We start from the raw sequence: 23405 nt of genomic DNA on the forward strand, positions 1-23405 counted from the left end.
AGATTTGTGTAGGAACCCTTAACTATAGGCACCTGCAGCACCTTACTTTATATAGAAATCAATTTTTAACATGCTATTTTTTTTTATCTTCGTTTTTGTCTATAGTAAGGATTAAAGCTTTCACTTCAGGCAAAAGTGCTTCTTGCATCTTAACCTTGTAAAAATCTAATCTTTCCATGGATGGAAAGATGGTTGGTGCCAGAAGTTACAGATGGAGGAAGGAATTGGTCAGAATTCTCACACCTGCTCGTAAGTCTACATTTTAGTCTGTTTCCCTACCCAAGAGAACTGGTTACACCTTTCTTTCTTTGTTGCTGGAAATACTGTATATGTGTCCCTGAAAATGGCAGGTTTTGCAGGATGTTGCAGGATGATCCTTGATTTTTAATGTGCTTCTAAAGGCTGACATGATCTTAATCACAAAGTAGAGAAACGCAGTGCTACTTGGACATGTTACAAAGCAGTACTACTGTGTTTAAGGGAACTCTATACAGAGACAGGATGGTTTAGTAAGCTGGTTCACTAGCTGTCTGCAAAGCGAAACAGGCTTGTTTTCTTCTCCTCAGATAATTAGTACAACACAAGGGGGCCACTTACCTGCCACCTCTGAAACATCTGATTTGGTTTTTGTAAATCCCTTTTTAGTTAGGATGCTATTAGAGCCCTTGGAGCCAAACACGATTTGCCGTACGCATATGAACTGAAACCTTAACTCTGTTCAGTGCTTTAGAAAATCCCTAAATAGAGGTAGACCCTGTGCGCAGAGATGAGCTGCCATACCCTCTCTAATCCTTAACAAAAGCCGTATATAGATCAATTTGTTACAAGCTTTGAGGTAAGTGTTCTCTTCGGCTGTGTGGCTCTACCAGTACAGAAGGAGGGTTTTGGCGACAAGGTGTCCGTACTGTGTGAAACTGATGGCTTCCTTACTCAAAAACCTACTTCCTAAAGTACACGGTCAAGTTTTTGTAGAACAAGCAACTGGAAAAAACAGCTGTTAACCTTTCTTCACTCTGCAGGTTTAAGCTACAGAAGACTGAAAGGATTTTAGTATTTTCTTTAAGACTTTATTTAGCTGATTGATTATTCTCCTGTAACTAGGTCTGAGAAGATGCTCAGGGACAGATGACTAAAAAAGGTGTAGATATCTTCCTTTATGTTGTTATAGATAGTTTGTACTCTAGCTTTTGTGTGTTCCTTTCTGTAGTGTGAGAAAAGGTGTGCCTGACAACATCATATACACACTTTTAAATTATTAATTCAAGAATTTTTGCACTGTGTCACAGAAGAGCTGTAAGTTAGGAGGATATTTATTTATGAAACCCCCATCCAGAGAGATTCAACCTTTTTAAAATAGGAGTTGTTTCTGTAGCTCGACAGAAAACAGATTGAAAGATTTTTAAAATGAGGAAGTTCGGTCAGTACTTGGTACATGAGTAGGATATATTGAATTGAAAACCTCCCTTAAAATTTGAAAAATCTGGAGACTCATTTGCACAATTTTGAGGTGGTCTATTTTGAAGTTATTACATTGAAAATAGGGCTGTGTCACCAAAATATAGAAAGTGGCAGTTTTACTCAGACTAGGATTTGTACTGCTACTGGCCTCAGATGTTACACGCAGCAAGAGATTTTAAGCTCCAAAAGATGAAGTGTTCTAAAACCTGATTGAGCCTTCTCATCCACAAGTGTTGGGACTCCAATATGCATTTCTATATGCCAGATTCAATATTTAGTCATCCAGGAAAAAGTAGTTCCCACTCTTCTTTTGTTCCACGTCCTTGGGAAGAGAAAAAAGGTCAATGTTACCTGAAGCAGTCTTTGGCAGACTTGAACAAAGCTGAAATAAAAGACACTTAGCTCAACGCCTTCCTACTTTCCTCATTACTTTTACTACTCGTTTCATGTGCTGTTTTCCAGCACAGCAAAACTACCAGGTTAGTCTTAATTTTGTTCCTTATTTTAAAACCTGGTTTTATATTAAACAGTCATGGCTTCTTTACTGTAAAGGTGCTTCTCTCTTACCTTGATTGAATTGAGTTTGTTTATTCTTGGTCTGTAATTGTTGGGGTCTCTTCTAAACGTGATTTCGAGTTGAGATAAAAACTTATTCATTCCAGCCAAAAGAGTCTGTGGACTGTTAAGAGAGAAGAACATTTTCCAAAGTTCTATACTCTGCAGATTACGGGCAGCTTTGATCTCCATCCTGAGCTCATTTGAGTCTGGTAACGCAAGCGTGAGCTCTACCTGACATACCAGGATGGGCTACATTTTTAGTCAAATCATCTCTCAGACAAGAGGTCATAACCACTACCCTCATCTTTCAGCAGTATCACAGCATGGCACTACAAGGCTTCAAACTGCTACCTTTACGTTCTTTTTACTTTCTATCCACTCACCTGCCTGTGCCGGCACACTTAAGTTATATACATTTGAAGAGAAAAACCTAGAGTTGCACCGTTAGCCAGATAAAACAAGAATCATAACATACTGATGCTTACAAGCATTTATGTGACCATGATTTTTTAAATTCAAACATGTTCTTAGAAGGAACATCATCAAAACCAGGCTAGCACTGTGTTGTAAACACAATAAACCCACTGCTAGACCCATGTGTTTACTTCATCTGTCTCACATTAAGTACTTGGGAATTACACTGTTCTAAAAGCTTGTTTTCTAATAAGGCTGCTCCTTAGAAAGTCTCTGTAATTTACATGAAATTATTTACAGGAACAAAGTAGACATATCACAGGGAACAGCTCTGAAAGAGTAAAAATCATAGTGTAGGCTGCATGCTGCAGTCCAGCCCTGCGCTTCACAAGACTTGCACACATGTGCCTTTACTACCTGGCTTTCTTTCCATACAGCTGAAAGGTACTTTCACAAGCACACTTAGTTTACAGTTGGCCCCTTTTTCTTTCCTCACAATTGATGCCACTTATATGTTCTCTGCTGACTGTAAGGCTACTTTAAGCCAGGAGCTGGTCTAGTTTTTGAGGGCTTGGTTACATTCTCCAACTATACCCCAACTTTCTGTTAGGCAGCCTCTAAATATGGGCCAATCTAATTTTCTTTTCCTTGCTTCAAAACAAAAGCCAGAACGCTCAGGGAACTCTTGGATAACTTTAAGTGCAGCTTAAGTTTCCATAGGCAAAGATGCTTCACCTCCTTATTTTTGTTGATGCTTCTGATAGAAATAAATTGTTTATGTTGTCCTCTTTAATCCAAACAAGTCTCTTACCTGTTCGCAAGTGTGTTCTTGGAAGGGATACCATCAAATACAATCACACGATCAGCAAGATACGTAGCCATGATAAAGTCATGTTCTACCACAAAAGCTGTTTTTTTAGCATGGAGAATGAAACTGAAATAGAAATACAAAAGGAGAGAGCTGAATATAAACTTACTGTAAAGTTACTGAAAATTTCCGTTATTTTTCCCATCATGCATACGTTACCGTTTAATGACTCTAGCAGCCATTAGACGTTGCTCAGAGTCTAAATATGCAGAAGGTTCGTCAATTAGGTAGACGTCTGCAGGTTTACCAAGACAAAGAGCTAACGCAACGCGCTGCAACTCACCACCAGACAAGGTCTGAACCTATTGGGGTGGGGAAGAATAAAGCCATATTTAGTTCAGGCACAGGTAAAGAATTAAAGAAGAAAAGTTAGGATGTCGTCTCAGGCAATTAATACCTCCTGGTCAATGATGTTTTCTATTTGAAGAGGTTTCATTACATCAGTTACAAACTGGGGGTGTGTATAGGCATCTCTGATCTTCTCATGCAGTAGCTGACGGACACTTCCCTAGTAACAGAAAAATGTTGCCACTCAGTTTTATGCACCAAACCACGTAGAAACTGAATTAGAGCTTTTTGTTCTGGGCATAAAGAAATTCTACCTGTGTGCTACAAACATGCTTTTTGTAGCAAGCACAATACTTAATAAATAAGACTTAAACGTACTGTAGATTTAGGACTGATCTTCTGTGGTTTGTAGCTGACATTTAGAACTGGGACCTCACCTATAAAAAGATAAAATTTATAATGAAAACAGGAGCTTTTCAAGTATCTTCAAAATAGGTTTCGACCAAGGTACTAAGGATTACCTCCTTCATCAGGCGTAAGTCTTCCTGCAAGCATTCGGATAAACGTAGTTTTGCCAGTTCCTAAAATAAAATTCAAGTTACATATTACTTCACACTTTTTAGTAACAGATCTCTAACGATTAAGTCACTCGTACAAAAAAAAAAAAAAAAAAAAGAGTTAATAAAGAATACATTTTAAAAATCAGACTGCTTTCGGAAGTTCTACATTCACTTCCAGCAAGCAGCACTTGCTATTACTTGCTTTTTCAAATGGAAGAGACATCTAGAGCTACAACAGTCCAGACTTGTTGCTAAGCTCACCTGGTCAATGATCATCCTGCCAGTCTAAGTTCTTGAAATGGGATAACAGACAAGCACGCTGGCATCATTAACATTCAATAACTGCAAGTTCCCGCTATACAGAGCACAAGCTCATGGCATGACACCTTCACTTGGAAACAAGCAGTTCAACCTGACTCAAACCCAGTGATTTTGAAGCCTGGCTCCTAGACTGAGAAGGGCTTGAGGAGCATATTTAGGGCTGTAGAAGCAGTTTCCAACAAGTATTGCACTTACCATTTTCCCCTAACATCACCATAATTTCAGAATCAGTGAATTCTCCAGCTACTATGGAGAGTTCAAATTCTCCCATCTTTTTTTTCATTCCTGGGTATTTGTACATACACATCTTTTTAACCTCTTCTTCATTAGCTGTCTCAGCCACTTTAAATACCAGAGATGCATCTCGAAACCTTAGATTTTCTGTTGGAACATAGCCATCTAAGAAGATGTTTATGCCTATGAAGGGAGAAAAAAAAAGATCATTTGAAAAGGTCTACAACAAAGCAAGATAAGATGGATTTCAATTCTTGGCTGTAAATTCCAATCAGGCAAGAAGAACGCTGGATTTTAAACGGCAGGTTAAAAGAGGTAACAAACCTCCTATTTGAAAGTGTGTCTATTATGCAAATTGAATGGAGAAAAATCTTACGAAAATTACAGAAAGGCTGTAGAAACTCTTCCTGAAAACCTAGTATTAGCAATGTGTGTAGGGTTTAAAGGAACTACTGCTGTTGGACCCATTTTCAGAGAAACCTTGTTACTGAGTCTCAGTGCCGCAAGTGTGGTCCACTCAGTTGAACGCTACATACCTCTGTACTGTGCAAACTGTCTCCTGCCCTTTCTCTACTATTTATAGGGTCTTTTGTGTAACTCCACTGTTTACAAAACACCTGCAAGTATCAAAATTATGTCCATAGCAAGAGAGAAAGGGCATTTCATACTTAAGACTTCTGGGTTGAATTATAAATTCAGGATCACGTAAAGCAGAAATTCTGCACAAAAATACCCAGTAGTTTTTTAGTTATTGAACTATAACAGGAAGACATGTTCAGTAGAAAACTAGCTTTCTGGTACACTTTTTTTCTTCAACAGAATTTTTTGGGTATGTTTAAGAAGAGAAATATGGCAAGAATTACCTTCTCTTACGCTGAAAGGCATAGTAACAACACCGTAAGCACTTGGCACACCATACAGGCAGCAGATAAAGTCAGAGAGATAATCTAACACACTTAGATCATGCTCTACAACAATAATGTACCTGAAATAAAAGCCAGAGAGATGCTTTTATGCTTCAATATAAAACATTTTTCCTTTTTTTCTTACTTTAGTCTTGCATAAGCAAAAGCTATCAACATGATTTTCATTTAATATGGTTTCTTAGCTTTATATTAAAGAAAGACAGAGTTCAAATCTCTGATAAGCATTTTTTTTTTAAACTGTCCAACAAACAGACATTGTGAATGACAAGTTGAAAGTCCATCTTCAGTGTAAACTGGCAGCTTCTTAATGTACACAGTAAGTGGAAGGATATTGATTGATTGGAGCGAAAAAATACTTAGCACATTTGTAGAAAAAAAAATATCTTTGTGAGGAGGGGATGGATGAGCAATACTCAAGTGAAAAATAACCACCTATATTTTCACATCCTTATTACAAAATTTACCCCAATGCTGAAATAGTACAGAAACTATAGGAAATAAGTTTCTAAAACACAAAAGAATAGAATATTACTGACTTAGAATATTTTAAAATTCTATTAGTGTACCATACTGCAAAGTCAGCAGTTCTAGGGAGATGGACTGGATGTCTCTTCCCTCTGTAAACAGTCACCTATTATTACAGCCTAGCAAAGCATTTGAAGTTTGTATTTACCTGTCAGGGTTTATTAAGGATCGAATAGTAATGGCAGCCTTCAAGCGTTGCTTGACATCTAGGTAGCTAGAAGGTTCATCAAACATGAAGCTAGTCCCAAAAGAAAGAATGAAGTCTTAGCGAATACAAGCTTTCTACATATTCAAACCTAATACTAACATTTTAACTATGAAATACGTAGAAATTAAAAATTATTATTACTTATATTGAAAAAGAGAGAGAAAAAATGAGAATTATGGGCTGACACCTGCTTTCAATCTCTGATGACTGTCATGTGAAATTATTAAACAGTACAAGTTAAGTATTACTTTGCCAAAAGCTCCGGCAAAGTTATCAAATGTTAGGAGAAATCAGCAATCGGTTAGGAATCCCATGCACTCAGTTCTGATTCAGCTTACATTTAATATGAACTGAAAAGTGCAAAAATACTTTAGAAGACTGGAAGAAGGGCATCTTCCAAAAAAGAAAAACAGAACAAAACAAACAAGAAAACCCACTCAAAAACTGCACCAGCCAAACAAAAAAATCCAACACAAACAAACACACACACCAAAAAATAAAAACCTCTTAAAAAACCATAACTCTTCTGATCCTGCTTTCTTGGTCCCAAGGAGTCAGGAAACAGCATAGATTAGACAATGATTTCCTGGTTGAAAGCCAGGAGAAGAGGGACACACGTTCCCAGAGGTGGAGAAGGATCTCTCCATTTCTTATTCAGAGAGGCTGAGTGAGGTACGCTGTCGAACAGGATACGTTTATGTGACATTAGGGACAGGTTACGAAGTTGTGATGGTGAAATTTAACACTGGCCTCTGAAATTAGCTATTTCCAGTCAGATGAATTAAAGTATAAAATCTATCGAGATGATATATGGAGCAACTACGGATCTTTGCTGCTGACTTGGTAAAACCAATTTAAAAAAAAAAAACACCTTTTTTTTTTTTAAAACAAAAGAATTATTTCTAACAATAAACGTAAGTTAGAGGACCATATTCTGAGACAGATTATTAGAAGCAAAGTGTAACAGAAGTAAATTAAACATACATATCAGCCTTCTGAATGCAAACAACGGCACAAGCAAATCTCTGAAGTTCTCCTCCTGAAAGGTCCTCGACATTTCTTTCTTTCAGATGGGTTAAGTCTGCAAATAAGTGGTTAATTTTAGATATGTTATAATCAACACAACAATTCATATTCAATCACAGCAGACATCCTACACAGAGGGAAAAACAGAAAAGTAAAATAAGCGTTCAGTTTATATAGAAGCATCATAGTGCTATTTGTAAGTCACAGCAAGTTACGGCTTCTCTGCAGCATTAGCTGATTAACTTGTACGGCTGCTGCTTATCGCGCAGAAGGATTACATTTCTATTTGGTTTTACACTATGTAGTCGGTAAAGATTTCTGGCCCTAAAAAGAAACTAGACCAGTTTTAAAAGTATTTCTTGCTAGACCTGGCTGACGAGTTCTGATTTTCAGGAAAATCGAGTCCCCCAAATGTTACAGCAAATGGGTGAAGCCAGTATTTTCTCATTGGCTTTATGAACAGGAAATCTCAAGAATATACCATTTCACTACTAAGTTAAGTGGAACTCAAAGACCATGCTCTTGGTGGCATAATGCAGCCCCACCAGATCTATCCAAAAGAACCCTGGTGTTAATTTAGCAATACCTAAATTAATACCTACCAACTGAATTCAAAACACCTACAAAAAATTACTAGGGCTGGACTATGCAGATGATGTTCTTATTAACTGCATTATTCTCAGAAGTCAATATTACTCCCATTATAATTAGTTATATACAGGGTTTTTTTGGGGGAGAAAATAAGAAAAAGGTTTTTTGTACTTGGATAATATTTCCTATACGCAACGGTTCTCCCAAGGGGGGTTGCTAAGATTTTGCTGGAGTTGTAAGCAAGCAAGAGCAGCAGATGCAAACTGGAATTCTTCCAGATGTAAAAATACACGTTTTCTACCATGAAACAGAAACTGCAGTAGATTCTGTTAACCTGCACGTATCAATTAGTTTGCCACTAGAAAGGATTATTTGCATTGGTTCAGATATGCTTACAGCAAGCACTAAAGCGTCTTTTTTCTTTTTTTTTTTTAAATTGGTATAATTTGAATCTCGTATCACATTAGTAGTAATTTTTCTTTTTCAGTAAGTATGAATTTCTCAAATGCTTTGAAGTTTAACTTTACAAAATTACTTACCAAGCTGCTGACATACAACAGTTTGTGTCTTAGTTTCATCCTTCCTATCCAGAATTGATCCCACTGTTCCCTGCATAATAAGAAAAAAATTCCATAACATTATTTCTACACTAAAAATTTCAGACAGTAGTGGATTTTCAACATTCAGTTATGCTACTAAATAAAATCTTTAAACACGAGAGAAGTATGACAGGAGAGGCTCCCAGCCTTCTTTCTATTAGCTCACAGAATTTCTCACCTTTGCAGCTTTAGGGATCTGGTCCACGTACTGAGGTTTAATGATAGCTTTCAGGTCATCTTCCAGGATCTTGGTAAAATAATTCTGTAATTCAGATCCTCGGAAATAAGTCAAAATTTCTTGCCAGTCGGGTGGATCCTGTGACAAAATTAAAGCCTGTGTTTACTTATACCATTCTAAAAACATCATAAAAAATATTGAATTTTAAAATTCCGATCAATACAACAACAAGAATACGCTTGCAAAAGCTAGTTACCACAAGGTAATCTTGCCACTGCAAAGTTTCCATTAAAAAAAAATAATAGAAAAATTAGAAAATTGCAAAACAGAAGGCAGAAGTTCAAGTATTTTTTTTTTCCAGGTGTCACTAGCTCTTTCAAGAAAAAGGATTTTAAATTTGCCCCTAGGACATCCACAACTGTCCTTAAGACAGTTACGAAGCTACGAGCCAAACTACTTCATGGAGAAAATTATAGTATGGATTAGTATAACTGCACTTATTAGCTGATCCAGCTAATCCAAAGGAAAAAAAAAGAAAAAAAGGGTTGGACTGATAAAATCAAAGGAAAAATGACAAAAAAAAAGGAACTGTTCAGAGCAATCACCCAGGAAAAAGGCACAACTCGTACAGTTTTGTTTTATACAGCGTACTGCTCTGAATGGTGACAACTTACTTATTTTGATGGTAAACAGCACAGAGCGACACAGCCATATTTCCAAAACAAGCAAATACACAGAGGAAATGCTTCATAAGTTTTAGAGCAGAAGCAACACGGAAGATTCATTTCATACCACGTGCTTCTGTGGTCATAATGATTTGGGTCTTCACAGGAAAGTCTGATTTTTGAAGCATGGTAATTCAATTAAGTACACATTCAGAAAATCAAAAGTTTTGTTATTTCTGCAATACTACCACCTGAAACAAGAAGTCCACAAAATAACATAAGCCAAACTTGAAAGAGAATGGAAAACATAGGTGGGGAATGATTATTTCTTTGCAGTTTTAAGTGGCAGCCATGAAATGAATAATTTAGTAAAATGTTACTCTTTCAAGTAAAACTGATGAAGAAAGTTTGAACACACTTGTTCCTACAAGTCCTTCTTGAAGGGCAAAAGTGAGCATCAGAATTCAATTGTTACCACGTGATTTGAAGGTGAGAACTGAAATACTGTTCAATAAGAAGAGTCACAATAGGTATTATTTATGTCTTTTATCTAATAATATTCACTCTTTGGAGTAGTGCGAGGTAAACAAACCCCTCTAAATTATTTTGCTTGCTGGCTGCATAGCTGACTGAGTGTAAATGCATAGGAAAATGGATTATGATCTCCCATGAAGGCCAGCAGACTACACGTTGTTCTGTGTCTGGTTCTCAAAAAATACTATTAAAATTTCAAAGTGTCTAGCAACATGAAGAAACTAAGGATTTTCAGAACTCATTATTGAAGTGTACAGTGGGAAATATCTTCAACAACAACTTACGATAATAACATATTTTATAAGAGATCATCTTAAAAAGAATCAAAGATAAAGAAGCCTAAGAGATCACAAGGATACACGGTAAGCGCTCATAGACACTAGAACTGTTCAGATAAAACCACCGTTGAACTTAGAAGAAATTCCAAAACTCGAGCTACCTAAATGGGTAACATTTATGTTACCAATTACGTTTACCTGTTCCCTGATGGGGAACAGGTAAATTGTGCAGGGAAAAAAAGTTGACATTTTTAAAGATTGATATAAAAAAAAAAAACACCCTTAAATGTGACTTAAAGACAGAAACCTACCTCTGGTATGAGTTACAATTGTAATTAGTATTCTTGTCTTTCTTGGAAGATATATAGAATTTTCAAAAAAGCGTTTGTTAACAACATGCTTCTACTATTGTTTCTGTGTGGAGTCAGTCACTGGCTGTTAATAAGGAAAGTGCCAATGTCCTTGCAAATTCTATCGTGTTCATAGATATGAAAATTCAGTGAAAAAAAGTATAACCACAGTTATCTATGCCAACTCTATTTTATTGCTGATACTTACATCATATTTTCCAAGATTTGGCTTCTGTTTTCCCGCTAAAATTTTCAAGGCAGTTGATTTTCCAATCCCATTGGTTCCAACCAATCCCAGTACTTCACCTGGACGAGGGATAGGCAACCTGTACACAACATCAATAACTTTGGACTGTATTAATGCTATCAGACAACAATATTTGGTGGTAAAGTAAATGTTACAACCTGTTTTCAGACTTTCTGATTGTTTCACCCTACTTTGTTAACTTGCCAATATATAATTCAAATTAAATCAATATTCCTTAAAAATAGAATATTGTAAGAAAGATTTAAGAGCAGTCTATTCTTTAAACAGGAGTTCTGTAAAATGAGCACTAAAGTTTTATTTCATTATTAATATATTTTAGTAAGAAAAAAGTACTTAATATTCAAAAAGGAAGCTACTGAGGTAATAACCAAGAACACCTTGATGTGCATTATGTTTAGACTACCTTTTACATTGATTTGAAAAATAAAATACCTGTGAAGTTTGAAGGCATTGGCACAATATCTATGCGTTGTTTCTTTCTCCAGGTTGCTAGGTAAGTTAACAATTGACAAGGCTCCAAAAGGGCATTTCTGTAATTGAAATAAATTTATAGATTACTAGTGCACACAAAAAATTTATTAACAGAATACTATGTTCTGTACTGCACCCAGCTGCACATTTAAATATTTTTACAAGAACTTCTACCAAATTACTTAATTTACATAGTCGACTTTCCAAAGAAGTCCTATACAACATTTTTCAAATTCAATAGTTAGCAATTTAGACTATCAGTCTACAATACAAATGAGGCACACTGCGTATATTCTCTAGCTCTTTTACAAAAACAGCTTTCCACTGCTAAGTGTCTATAGCCACAAACAAACAAAACTAAATAAAACCAAAGCCCCGCACACCCTGCAATGCAACCAGTTCCATAAACTGACACAGTACTTCACTTTCTATAAGAAATAACAGTTAATAAGGTCTGACTATTCAGGAAAACAAAACTGCTTTTTGAAGTTACAGTATGCATTACTAAATATAATAGCATAATAAGGAAATGTTATCACTTTTAATAAAGCAGCCTAACTCTTACCTTGATGCAAATACCACAACCAATACAAAGTGTTTCTGAGATCCATGCTATTTTGCTTTGTGATGTGACTTCTATGCAAAGTTTTCCTGGGGAAAAAGAAGATTAACTCAAAAAAGTTTCTGATAAATCAGAATTCTTGCCGGTATTACTAAATTCCACAGAGGAACACGTAACTGATTAACGTTCATGGAAGCTTCGGATCATCCAAAGACCTGAAAAGTGTCATTATTACTATGAATTGTTCATGCTTTCAGTGATACTTCTAAAGGCTTTATGAAACGGAGCATGAATGATAAGCATAAAACTAGCAATTATAAAGAAATAGTTCCTTCTACTAGAAGATTATTTAAAACTTCACCAATTGCTTAAATACTTTTTTAATTTATATCTCTTACCCATTCGAACCACAGGACAACTCTTCTTGCATTCCTGACGGCATTTCTTTGGCTTACACTTGTCATGGTTGACAATAGCAATTCTTGTTAATTTGTCTGCCATAATGCACAATTTAGGGTTAAACACCAATTATGAGGAGTAGTGGGAGTCTTCCAGATCTAAAGAAAAAAAAAATCCAAAAGAAAGCATAATTACTGACAGCACAGGGAAGAACAGTCTTACCTGAAGTTATTACTAGCAGAGTTCAGAGATGAAAAAGCAAAATGATTTGATTTTCCTCTTTTAAGCAAGATGGCAAACAGAGCAAAGTCTCAGATACAAGTAGTAAGGGTTACTGATGTGTAGATAACTGCACAAATCTTTAGCATCCGCTCTCCATTCCATTACTATTTCTCCACTGTAAAATAAAACTGTGATTGTGTCTGAGAACTTATTTGTTTCCAAGAGAAGTATGTCGTAGTAAGAACAGACGAATCTATACTATTGCAAATTTCAGGTTCACAAGCTGCCTTGTGTAAAGTAACCTTGTTCACACTACAGTGCCTGGGAAGGTCAAATTATGACCGTAACTATTAATCCAAGAATCTGATTATAATATTCCTTTTTCAAACTGCATGCCAATATTCTATATTAAATGATTAAAATACTGTAAAATTTCAACCAGTTTTCAAAGTGAAAATTTGTAGTTGCATATAGAAAAGTAATCGTGACAAAGTTTGATTCTTTTTTTTTTGAGTTCCATTAGTATTTGAATAAGTACACCTGCAGTCTGCATTTCCTAATATAGTATCAATGACTATAAAACATTCCGATAAAAATAAGCAAGATTCTTAATAAAATTACTTTATTTTTAGAAGAGAAAGGTCTTTGAGTACTAGATGATTAAATATTCCTGAAATCACAAATAAATGCACTCAAGGAAGTGAAATTGCTGCTTGTATTCCTCTACGTAACTGTTTCTTCCCTTGCTTGGATATTTGTAATACCCACTGACAAGCACTAGATTGGAAATTTATGTCAACAATTGCAGCAGGAGGGAAGAAAGGACAAAGGATTTAAAATGTAAGTCTTGATAGATAAAAAAGGTGAAATGTATTTTAAAGTGTATTTATATTTCCTTTACCATATTTACACATAGTACTGAGAGTAACAATAATAATAATGACTTTATCTTCCTATGAGCAACGCACACCTAAGGACAACTCCCTCCACCAGCTCCAGAACAACAAAGACAACTGAATTGTGAGGTTCTCGGAAGTTTACAAGGTATTACAGATGACAAACAGATTTTATTTTTTAGGTCTAAAGAAAGACCATAAATAAAGAACAAAGCATTCCCAGTTCAACACCACTAAATACAGTGATGGCAGCCCTGCAGATGATGACAATTCAAAATCATTTTAATTCAATGCAATATGTATCAGTAGCTCAAAGACATAAGTGGGAGTCTTAAATACTTCAGGTTTCCACACAGTCCTCATGTTCACTTCCCTCCTAGAAAAGGATTCCAGCATTTCTTAATAAATAAAGCATTTTCTGTTGTATGTCCAGTTCATCTTTGCTCCACCAAACTAAAGCATCCTGCAATGATTTAGAGACTATTTACTACATATGGCTATTATATGAAGAAAGGTTGTGACTTTCCATCTCCTGAAAGAAGTAAGAATAAAACAGGTGTATGGCACATTAAACTCCATTCTTCCCTAAACCCACCTGTGAACTTTAGTGGGACGAAATCCTACAGATACTACTGTAATGTGAAAGAAAGGAAGAGACTGGCATCTAAAAGGGAGCAAAGGTCAGAAATTAAGATGTTATTGTATCTTTAAATCCATTATTACCATAGTTATGGATATTTTAAGTTATCCCTTTCAAAAGTGGTAGTCTTATTCCTCTTTTCAATTTCCAAAGTATTTTTACATTAATGTCAAAAGATATTCTTCATCAGATATAAATGAATGTAATTATTAGTCACGCTGCCAACCTTAGCATGGCAGTTTCTACTTTTAATGTTTCAAATTTTTTTATTTCATCTTTTAACATTTCCTAAGCCAAGAAGTCCTAATAACATAGTTGATTTTTTCAAATAAGTGACTGAATATTTTAAAAAAGAATGAAAAACTGATATTACAGTTCTGTATCGTCAGACCAGATTGACAAAGTAGGGCTTAACATCCATATTACATCCATAGATCAGGCCAACAGGCATGGAATAATGGCTTTGTAATTCTTACTTTAATATATTTTTCTTACATAAGAAAACCAGAAACATAAAGTCTTAGTCTGAAAAACTATAAGGATGCCTGAGTCAGGGTAATTTTCCAGGAGACACATACTGGATTTTGTCAGTGCTTCAAATAAAGATACATTCTTTGGGAATTTTGGGGGAATTTGGGAATTCTTTTTCTTTTCATAAAAGCCCTGTAGTTTGCATAGATATTTATGAGTGAATCACTCACTCTTTGGTTTCCCAAGGCAAGTGCCTAATCTGCATCAAGCCCTTTCTCCAAAAAACCCTGAGTGTCTGAGTACCCTGAGCAGACAGACCACACAGGGCTCTCCCTGCTAGTTATCTGAGCTCCAACTAGCACGTAAACTATTTCTATGGGTTTCTAGGTATTCTAGGAAGCTCTAGAAGGCAAAGCTGCCATACTACAGGAACTTGCTCCCTCTGTCCAACCTCCAAAACCTCTGTAGGAGGTTACTGCCTGAGCAGCACAGATCACAGACCAGACAAACCCTCCCCTCAGCCACCCATCCTTCCACTCCGGTCTTTAGCTTAAAAGCACCAAAACAGAAGAACGGGATGGGGTTTGCTCTAAAAGACCAGTCAAACATGGCTTGAAACAATAAAGTTTTGCCACTTACCTCAGCAAGCTTTCCACCCAGTCCTGGTGCGATAACCAGACTGAAGTTTACACTACTATCTGTTGCTGAATCAGACCATGGCTGGTAAGTAATAAAAAGCCTAAGATTTATATCTTTTTTTCTTCTAACTTAGTTATACGGGAAAATGCCCATCTGTGGTAAAAAGTTTTGAAGGGGCCACAGGAGTAAGTACACCAAGCATTTATAAAGTACTTGGTGTCGGGGGGGAACAGAGCTAATGAACCAGCACAGAGACATGGACTGTGCCTCCCTGCTCCCATGCAAGCGTCAGTTTATCCAAAACTCTCCAGTGGTCTTAAACCATTTTCAGAAGAAAATATTTGTGACTTCCGTCTCTTCTGCAATACTTCCAGGACTATCCTGATGTCTATGATGATAATTGCCCACAAGAGAAAAGAATAATTTCTACTTAGAACTGACAGTTTAGAGCAAATAACACTGTTCAAAACCAGCATGAATTCAAGTTCCATATTTATATGCAGTTATTTTGGTGGCATTTAACTTAACATACTGAATGGGATCGTCTGATTTCAAAGTGCAGACAGCGGAACTCTCAATACACTGAACACAGCTCAGCAACACATCCAATATACATACGCTACAATACAGCGTACCAGTAATTGTTAAGTATAGACAGCGGTTTAGGGCAGGAGAAACTGGTATTCAGAAGTATTTAAGTTCATGTCTGTACTTCTCCTTTCCAAATCAAGAAGAACAGAACAAAAAACAAAGTATGAAAATATTAATTTGTTACTAACTACGAGAGTAAAGTGTTATTTTGAATTAGTGAATTATGATGGAGTGACAACAGAAAATCGTTCCAGAATGATGACCTGACAACATAGGTGAAAGAATGAAAGATGGAATAAAAACCGCTAGCAAAAAAACCCCAAACGTTCTAAACACCTTGACAGTATCATTCATTGAAGCCAAAAGCTGTCCTTCAAGTCCAATTATGACACTTAATACAAACACTAAAACACGTCTAAAAATAAGATGCAAAACATGTTATCACAAGCAATTTAAGTCAGCATTCTTAGGCTCTCCGACACAGTTGCTGTCTCTGCCACACCAGAAGAAATTTAAAAAAAAAAAGCACATGTAAGCAGACCTTGCTACCTGTCACAGAAGAGAACAGTAATGTACAATCTGTAGAACAAATGTAATGTACTTGCGTTAAGAATATTTATTTCTTTCACAGGCATTAGAGTTACACTAGAATTTACTAAGTCAAGTCAATTATGACAAAGAAGTATTTGTAATTGCGTTGAATTATTCACACTTAAACACAGAAACAAAAAAAAAGTAAATGAAGACTGAAACATAACTAGAGACAATTCAATTAAATGATGGGAAGGCAAGATCCATGTGTTCAGAATTGAGCCATACTTTAGTCACTTTGCAAAAAGACAGTTATCATTTTATTAAATTACATTGCATCCAACCTCAAAGATAAATGCTGTGGAAAGAAGCGAGGATGAGCAGCGTTTGCACTTTCCTCTGAAAATAATTAACCTCAAAAATTCTCTCTCAATCTATTGCTAATGTACAACACACAGTCACCCCATAACAAGAAAGTTATGAACTAGAATACCCAAAGAAAATGCAAACGAAAGACAAAGAACAGATTTTCAAACTGCATAGGGGAGATTACTACATCTGTAAACGTCAAAGCAGAAATAATAACAAATGTTACAAGAACAAACAAAATCTACTAAGAATTAAGAACTGGTCTATACTCAAGGTCTTGACATTTGTTTTAGAAACCAAGACAATGTACAAAAATAAGTTTAAACAAGCCCTAAATCTCCCTACTGTATTTAACTCATTATATTACTCATCAGGCACAACCTGAATATGAAAATTAATACAATGTTAACATGAAAAGCATATGGTCAAATATACTGACGCAGCATAAGGAGTGGGTGTGTTTAGCTGGTGCTGAACAGTATTAATTATCACTCAATCTCTAAAATTTCCTTTTAACATGAAGTGAAATACATGAAAATAAACCCATAAATTAGCAATCTACCACATGAAAATTAGAGAAATATTTCACGACCACTTGTTTAGGAAACCATAGCTGGGAAACTTAAATTAGAGCTTGAAAACTGTCACAGAAACTTGCAGGTGAAATACTTCAGTGCATTCCAGAGAGGAATCACTACCACGGTCCTAGATAAAAAAGCCCTGACGTTTTTTTCTTTTTTTTTTTTTTTTTTTTTTACACATAATTTGTAAAAAAACCCAGCCTTATCCTATCACCTTATCAAACCTGCGAGAAGCCTGGATCTCCTCACCACACAAACACGCACATGGATATTAACTTTCCCCCAAATAAGGCAAAACACGGCGCTTTGCCTCCAGCAGAGGAGGTCCCTGCTTCCACAGGAGAAAAACACCGGTTCTCCCCCCGCACAAACCCCGGGCCCGCCGCCACCAGGACGCCAGGAGCCTCCAGGCCAAAGCGATTCCCGCGGCTGAAGGAAACGTGTTCTCCCGGCCCCACGGCACGGGCCGGCTGACAGAAAAGCAGAGCTCTGGAAGATGACGTACGACTGGAAGATGACGCCAGAGACGACGAACCGCATGTGCCGCCAGCGCCGGCCCGGGAAGGGCAGGCCCCCCACCCCACGCCGGGAGCGACACCCCGGTTCAACGGAGCGTGCAGCTGAGCTCCCTTTCAGCCAGGGGGACGACGACTCCCGGGCGGCTCGGCCCTGCCGCGAAGCCGGGCGAAGCCGGGCCAGGCCGGGAGCAGCCGGCACCCAGGCCCGGGCGAGGAGCGGTCAGTCGGTCCCGCTCCTGTGGTGGGTGGGGGCGAGCCCCAGGCCCCGGGACCGCCCCCCAGGCCGAGCCCAGCGGCGGGGGCAGGGCCGGCAGTACGGGAAACTGGCGGCGGCTCCCGGTAAGGGGAGGAGGGGGCCCCTTTCCCTTCCCCCCACCGGTATGAGAGAACTACCGGGAACGCCGGTATCCACCACCACTCGCCCCATCAGAGGCTGCTTACCGGGAGATGGGGGGAGAGAGCAAGGCGTCCCCGCTCCCCGGCCGGGCCGCAGCGGGGAACCGCCTCCCCTCTCCAGCGGGCCGGCCCGCAACGTGCTCCGGCCGCCGCCGCCACCCGGCCAAGATGGCCGCCGTCCTGCAGGGCGGGGCCTAGGCGCGCACCATAGAGAAGAGGGGAAGGAAAGGAGCCTCACCATAGAGACAATGCACCCGTTCAGGGAGAGAGCGGCGGCGCCTCCCGCCACGGGGAGGGGAGGGGAGCGGCGCGGCGCAGGCGGTGTCAGTCCGCGCGCTGGCGAGGCGACGGTTAGTGACGCCATCTGCGGGTCCCTCCTCCCAGGGGGCGGACTGTGAGGTGCGGGGCGGGGGGGGGAGACACACCGGGCCGTTAACGGACCACATTGGCTACGGCCCTGAGGGGAGCCCCCCCGCCGGTGGCGGGGGGTGGGGGGGTGGCAAACCCCGCCCCGCGCTGAAGCGCGCGCTGAGCTCCTGCGGCACGCGGGCACCGGCGGGCGCGCTCCGCCTTCCCCCCCCCTCCCCCCCCCCCCCCGATCTCTTTTAAACGGGGCGCGCGCGGAGCTGTGCGCGTGCGCGGCGGCAGCCGGCTGGGTGAGGGGAGGGCGGGCCCGACCCGCGCTGAGGGGATTCGGGCGGCGCCGGCCCTGCCGCCGCTCCGCCGCCGATCAGGTGGGGACGCCGTTCTGGGGTGGGCTGAGGGACGGGGAGAGAAGGGAGCTGGGGGGGAGGGGGGGGGGCGGCTTCTCCGGCGTCTGGCCTCTAGGTGTCACGGGGGCCGCCGGGGAGCCCCGCGGGCTGGCGCGGTGTCCTCGCTCGGTGGTGGGGCGCCCACCGGCTCGGGGTAGGGGGTCGCCCCTCCCGGTGCCTCCCCAGGTGCGCGCTGGTGTGTTTGCATCGACTCCCCCGGCTGGGAGAGGGGAGCCCGGTCTGGGGATTAACCGCAGCCGGTGCGTTTTCTCAGTGGGTGTTGCTGATTTATTTCCAATATTTAAGTGTTTTGTAGGCCTGGGGGACTGGGCCATAACACAGTGTTGTAAAACTAATCAGTTATACTTAAAATCACAACTAAAAGCCCTACAAAGAAGCCTCCCTCAGGAGGCCTGAGTGAAAGTGGCTTGATTGGTCAAACTGGCTTCATCTGCTGGTTACTGGGTCTTTTTTTAAAGACTGTTTTTCACTTAATGTAAGCACTTGTAAAGAAGTGTTTGCGTCCTTTAAAGACCAACTTATATCCGTACTAGGATCCTTACTTGTGCCCTTACTTTGGAAGTCTGGGCTTGTACAAAAATACGTCTTTAAAAAATGTATTTCTTTAGATTGATTAGGGTTACACATATAAAAATTGTAATTTTCTTGTGCAGTTGCTCTAATTACCTCATTTTTAGTGATTTTTTTTTTTATGCTTGTGGCAATAAAAGACTTAAGTCACTTTCACTAATATGCTTAAAGCAGTATACTGAAAGCAGAGTAAAAATAATAGGTGTTTAAAATTATATCGAAAGAATAATCTGAGGGATCAAATGTACAGGTGACCTAGGTGAAATAGGTTTTACTGAACACTTGCTGTTGTTATTAGATATTAATTAAACATTAGTAATTTGAATGTTCGATGTTACTGTTTAATCTTCCATCTGAATAAAAAATAGGAAGCACAGTAAGAGTCTGGTTTCTGGATATATCTTGAGATCTTTAAAGGTCTTAAGCCAACAAGGATCCATCCAAAGAAAATGAGAGCAGGGAAAAAAGCTTGTGAGGTGAAAGGAGTTTTTTTTCAAGTATGAAAGTCAGGGAATCGGAGGTGTGAAATCCCCTCCTGTTAGGAACAACAGGAAAAACAGTCTTATAAGTCATGGGTGTTGCAAAAACGCTGGAGTAGTCAGTGCAGCCTTTGTTCAGTTTTGCTGTAAAAGTTGTAGTGTTGCTAAAACTGAATGAAATGATATGATGGGAATGCAATCAGAACAATTAATTTTTAAAATAGTACAAAGCTAGCCAAGCTTTGATCCCCTGAAAGATTCTGAGGTGGTGGTTTGGGAGGAGAACTTGTCAGCAAGTAGAAGACAATTAAAAACAATGTGCAAACAGAAAACGGGCTAGTTTGGTTTGTTAAAACCAGTCTGGATCAACTTTTTTTTTTTAGAGTAGCCAATGCAGTTAATGGGGAAGGAATATAAGGGTTGTGTCCTGGGTTTTACAGGGTTTCTGTAGTTGTCTGGGGTGATGTTCAGTAGCTTGTTTTAAGCTATTGAAATGTGGTCTAAAAATAATTTTGGTGAGATGTTGTACAGCTGGTTGAAAAATTGCTTTTGAAGCTGACTTGTAAATAATTCATTTTTAAACAGGGATGTCACGAAGTATCCTCCTGGGGAGTTCTGTTTTGAATGTATTTTCATTGTTTTCTGTAATGGTGAACACAAAATAGATAGGTTGGAAGGATTGCAAGTTGGAAGGATTGCAAGTGCTGTACAGCTCAGGGTCAGAATTCAAAATGATCTTGAGAAGATTGATAGCAGATTGGAAACCAGTGTAATTAAGCTCAGTTAACAAGAACTGAGGGAAGAAGAGAACACAGGGAGGAAAAATCAAAGGCATTATTAGTGCAAAGGGTATTACTGAAGAGCAAACAGTATCCCAAAAAAGCATTTGAGCACTGTAGTGCATTGTAAATTAGATATTAATTGATAATATGATGACCTTTCAACTAGACAGATGTTATTTTGGCATGTTAACAGGTGTGATTAAATATAAAGACAAGGAAAGTGATTAGTCTGCTCTGTTGAATTAAGGGCCTTAGCTAAAATGGTATGTCTGGATTTTTTAACCATAGTATGTATGTAGATCTCTAGACTCTGCGGGAATATTAGGTTTATAAAACTTGGTTTGTGAGGGAAACTTGAAAGTCATAGGCATACTAGAAAAGAAGAAACTAAGAGCAAATTTGATGAGTGCCCTCACATCTATAAAAGGGTTGCTACATAAAGGCTAGTGATTAACTAGTCTTTGAGCTCTCTGTAGAGCAAGAGAAGAAATCGTGCTTGATTTTAAAAGGTAATACTTGGATTGGATGTTAAAGCAAAATGTTTGACTTTTAGGTTGATGAAACACTGAAGCTGGCTGTCCACAAAGATTGTGAAATCTCTTTTGTTGGAGAAGTAAATGGCTGGACATACTACTGTTGAGGATGGTTTGCTCTCTCAAAGGCCCTTATGGGTGTGCATTTAAACAATTCTGTGCATACTACCATGGTGGAATTAGAAATTTTAATTGCAGAAAACTGCTTTAGTAGGAAAGGACCACAATGTATCCTTCTGTATCTCCTCTTCAGTGTGTTGCCGAAGAGTATGTGTGTGCTTAGTGAAGGGTTTGCTTTCAAGTATCCACCTTTTCAAAGCATCTTCCACTGGTAGACTGAAAATGACCCTTCTGTTTTGATTGTGAAAGGTAGACTGGTGAACCATTTAAATCCATTTCACTCTGTTTATAAACTGTATGTTTGTTTAAGCATCTTTAATGGGTACTACTTCACAGGGATGTTCTCTGGAAAGGAACAAACATAGCTAAGGAAGATGCTGAGGAATATGGAGTTCAAGGAGGGGGAAAAAAGCTTAGCTGCCGCCTTGCCTTGATCCAAAGGTGTACATGCCATATAGTGGAAAGTGGCAAAATGGAAGTGTGAGGTTGATAATGTCATTAAGACATTAATATATCAAAGTTGTTATAAGGAAACAGCAGCCTATTAGTGGTCTTTTGGAATAACTGAATTGGAAAATTGTAGGTGTTTCCAGCCAATGCTTCTATAGATGCAGTGTGTCTTTCCATTTCTTGGCATGTGTCAGGGAGAAGGGCTTCTAGACAGATTGCTTTTTTTACACAGCCTGAAAAAAATAAGACCAACACTCATTCCATTATCTTCTTGGCCTAAGAAGGTATTTTTTTTTAAATTTTTTTATTTGGTGACTTAAATTACTTTTAATGTTAAGAATTTGTGTCTTGTCCCAAATGAGACACTTGTACTTCTGCTGGAAAAATGTCCAAAAGTGTTACTTGGGTGAGCTGCCCTGTTGCTGTATTATTTTTCCTTAGTACTTCTATGAGCTTTCTGCTTTTAAAATTCTTAGATCATTGAGAAGCTTCAGAAAAGCTATCCAGAACAGCATTATTTGCTTTAATATAAATCTGAGAATTACGGTGAATGCAACTCGACCTCTCTTAGTTGGTTCCTTGTCACAAAAGTAATAAAATAGTGCAGAGTTTGCTGTAGGAGGTGATTTGAGCTTTAAAAATCAAGTCCAGGAAAACAGTCTCTCCAGTGCTTAATAAACATAATTTTAATTTTGTTGTAGGATAGGGGTTGGACTAGATGATTTTTGGAGATGCCTCCCACCAATCCAAACCATTCTGTGAAAAAAAATATTTGTATTTTGGGTAGCTGTGAATGAAGTGTTTTATATTTTTTTCCAAGACACTTTTAAATGCTTAGAAGATTAGAATACTTGTGACATTGTGTATTATTGAAGTTGCTATCAATAAATTTAAAGCTGTATTAAGTAGCAACTAGAGTAAGTTATGTATTTTCTATTATAGTCTATAATCTATTCTACAGATATACAGGTTTATGGTGTAGTCAATTCAATAGAAAACAGCTATGTTTTAATGAGACTATTGTAAAAAACCCGATAGAAGTTTTAAAACAGATAATGTGATATGTTAATATAGCGACTAGGGGAGATTTATGTGCTAATGTCTTGTTATAGGAATGGCTAAATGGATAGCCTGTTTAATTTTTTAAATAGTTTGGTATTTTTTCAAATAAAAATTTTCTGTACAGACAAGAACTCTAAAACATCTTGTTGCACGAGGTTTGTTTTTAATTGGATGACACTAGGATTAGTATATCTGTGAGTTGTATGTGTGATGTCTATAGGATTAGCTGTGTAGTGTTCAACCTGCTTTTCTAAGAGGATACTGCCTGCGTAATGCTTTCTGTTTGTGACCTTTTATGACACTTGCTGTTGTCAATATTTATAATTACATGCCTAGTAAAATCTTTCTTAAGATTTTTTTATGGTAGTCAGGACTGCCATCTTGTATATGAGAAATTAGCAAAAAATCCTTTAAGGCTGTTTCAAGTGTGTTTGCAAAATGAAAAAAAAAAAAAATTTGCCAAGGGCCAATAGAAAGTGGTGCAGACAGCAACGTACACTA

At 38.5% G+C, this 23405-nt stretch overlaps 2 protein-coding genes across 13 annotated transcripts in view; one reads left to right on the forward strand and one right to left on the reverse strand.

The window, feature by feature from the left end:
- Positions 1-1292: 1292 nt before the first annotated feature.
- ABCE1 (ATP binding cassette subfamily E member 1) lies at positions 1293-18714 on the reverse strand. 3 transcript variants are annotated; one of them, XM_074588879.1, is made up of 18 exons: positions 18374-18714; positions 12281-12439; positions 11886-11971; positions 11282-11379; positions 10790-10907; positions 8755-8892; positions 8517-8586; positions 7345-7441; positions 6301-6390; positions 5565-5686; positions 4663-4884; positions 4108-4167; positions 3965-4023; positions 3696-3806; positions 3458-3600; positions 3242-3364; positions 2026-2137; positions 1293-1780 (listed from the first exon to the last, which is right to left on the reverse strand). In XM_074588879.1, the coding sequence occupies exons 2-18, from the start codon at positions 12381-12383 to the stop codon at positions 1733-1735; spliced, it is 1800 nt and encodes a 599-aa protein (XP_074444980.1). In that variant the 5' UTR covers positions 12384-12439; positions 18374-18714; the 3' UTR covers positions 1293-1732. The 3 variants fall into 3 exon arrangements, with proteins under 3 accessions (XP_074444980.1, XP_074444979.1, XP_074444981.1); XM_074588878.1 differs by lacking the exon at positions 18374-18714 and adding an exon at positions 18181-18320; XM_074588880.1 differs by lacking the exon at positions 18374-18714 and adding an exon at positions 13995-14058.
- Positions 18358-23405, forward strand: part of ANAPC10 (anaphase promoting complex subunit 10) — a 188398-nt gene continuing 183350 nt past the window's right edge. For 2 of the 10 annotated variants that reach the window (XR_012587225.1, XM_074588884.1), the window contains exons 1-2: positions 18768-18869; positions 21293-21410. Coding sequence is in view for 1 of the 10 variants with exons in the window: in XM_074588884.1 (XP_074444985.1) it covers positions 21407-21410 (4 nt within the window). In the remaining 9 variants the exon portion in view is untranslated. Of the gene's footprint in view, positions 18486-18551; positions 18870-21292; positions 21411-23405 lie in introns of those variants that run through there. The other 8 variants (XR_012587226.1, XR_012587229.1, XR_012587228.1 and 5 more) reach the window with 5 other exon arrangements.

The sequence above is a fragment of the Larus michahellis genome, chromosome 5 (assembly GCF_964199755.1).
Source record: "Larus michahellis chromosome 5, bLarMic1.1, whole genome shotgun sequence".
NCBI lineage: Eukaryota > Metazoa > Chordata > Aves > Charadriiformes > Laridae > Larus > Larus michahellis.